We start from the raw sequence: 1,640 nt of genomic DNA on the forward strand, positions 1-1,640 counted from the left end.
TTCTCCATACATCGTGATAGTGTGGCGGGGCCTAATGGTTTCTCTTCGGCCTTCATTCAACATTGCTGGGAGATTGTCCATCAGGATGTTTTGGCTGCGGTCCTTGATTTCTTTTGGGGTAGTCCCATGCCACAGGGGTTTACTGCCACCACGATCACATTGATTCCCAAAGTCATGGGTGCTCAGGCTTGGTCGGACTTTCGTCCTATCAGCTTGTGTAATGTGACTAATAAGATAATTTCCAAACTTTTATATTCTCGACTGAAGGTGGTGGCGGAGAGGCTTGTTTCATGGAATCAGAGTGGCTTTGTTCCAGGGCGGGTGATTTAATATCCTCCTTGCTCAAGAGCTCACTCATAGTCTTTCTCTCCCCACCCGTGGTGGCAATGTTATTTTGAAATTGGATATGGCTAAAGCTTATGATAGGGTCCAATGGTCTTTTCTGTTGGATGTTTTGAGGCATTATGGCTTTTCAGAGCAGGTAGTGTCGATGATATCTTCCTGCAGTTCTCATTGCCAATTTTCAGTTAATATCACTGGTTCACTCACTGGATTCTTTGGATCCACTAGGGGTCTCCGGCAGGGCGACCCTTTGTCCCCACTTCTTTCATTCTGGGGGCTGAGTACCTTTCGCGTGGTCTTGATCGTCTTTATCGTCAGTATCCTGCGATTAGGTACCGATCTGGTTGTGATCTCCTTCTTTCCCACCTGGCATATGCTGATGATATCATTATTTTTGCCAATGGTGGGACTTGTGAGATGAACAGTCTCATGGATTTTTTGCATCACTATGAAAACTGCTCGGGGCAGTTGGTGAATGCAGTTAAGAGCGTCATTATTTTGCCTCCGAGGTGTTCTGGTCGTACACGTTCCCGTCTCCTTCGTATCACTAGGTTTGGGGAGGGTCATTTTCCTATCAAATACCTCGGAGTTCCTTTGTTTCGTGGGAATAGAGTTTGCTCTCTTTTTGATCCCCTTGTGCAGATGGTGCGTAAGAAGTTGGAGGGTTGGGAGCTTAAAACTCTTTCCCCGGGGAGCCGTATGACCCTCCTTAGGAGTGTTCTCCTTTCGGTTCCCATTTACATGTTCCAGGAATTCCAGCCACCTCTGGCAGTTATAGAGAGACTTGAGAATGTTTTCAATGGTTTCCTGTGGGGATCCAGATCCTTGGATAAGAAATGGCATTGGGCGAGGTGGTCTCGTGCATGTCTTCCTGTCTCTGAAGGGGGTCTTGGATTTCGCAGGCTCAAAGATATTGTGGAAAGCTTCTCCATTAAATTATGGTTTCGTTTTCGTCAAGGTTCATCCCTATGGGCCAAATTCATGATGATAAAATACTGCCAGTTGGTGCATCCAGCTTATGTTTCATCTGCTGGGTTCATTTCTCCCACTTGACGTCGTTTGCTTAAGATTAGGGCTCGTGCTGAATCTGGCATTCGATGGAGAATTGGGATGGGAGATGTTACTTTTTGGGATGACATCTGGTGTGGGGATGTTCCATTGTCTAGTCAGGTTCTGGTTAGGGGGGATCGAGGTGTCTGTGTTTCTCACTTTCTTTCAGAAGGGGCTTGGGATTTTGACCTCCTCTGCTCAGTTGTCCCTCCCTCTGTTGCTGAGACAATTACTCTGATCCCTATTGC

General features: G+C 46.6%; 1 protein-coding gene across 1 annotated transcript; it reads left to right on the forward strand.

The window, feature by feature from the left end:
• Nucleotides 1-406: 406 nt before the first annotated feature.
• On the forward strand, nt 407-1,395 carry LOC142504982 (uncharacterized). Its single transcript, XM_075617814.1, has 2 exons — nt 407-481; nt 571-1,395. The coding sequence occupies exons 1-2, from the start codon at nt 407-409 to the stop codon at nt 1,393-1,395; spliced, it is 900 nt and encodes a 299-aa protein (XP_075473929.1).
• Nucleotides 1,396-1,640: the final 245 nt, after the last annotated feature.

The sequence above is a fragment of the Primulina tabacum genome, chromosome 10, assembly GCF_025594145.1.
Source record: "Primulina tabacum isolate GXHZ01 chromosome 10, ASM2559414v2, whole genome shotgun sequence".
NCBI classification, from domain to species: Eukaryota; Viridiplantae; Streptophyta; class Magnoliopsida; order Lamiales; family Gesneriaceae; genus Primulina; species Primulina tabacum.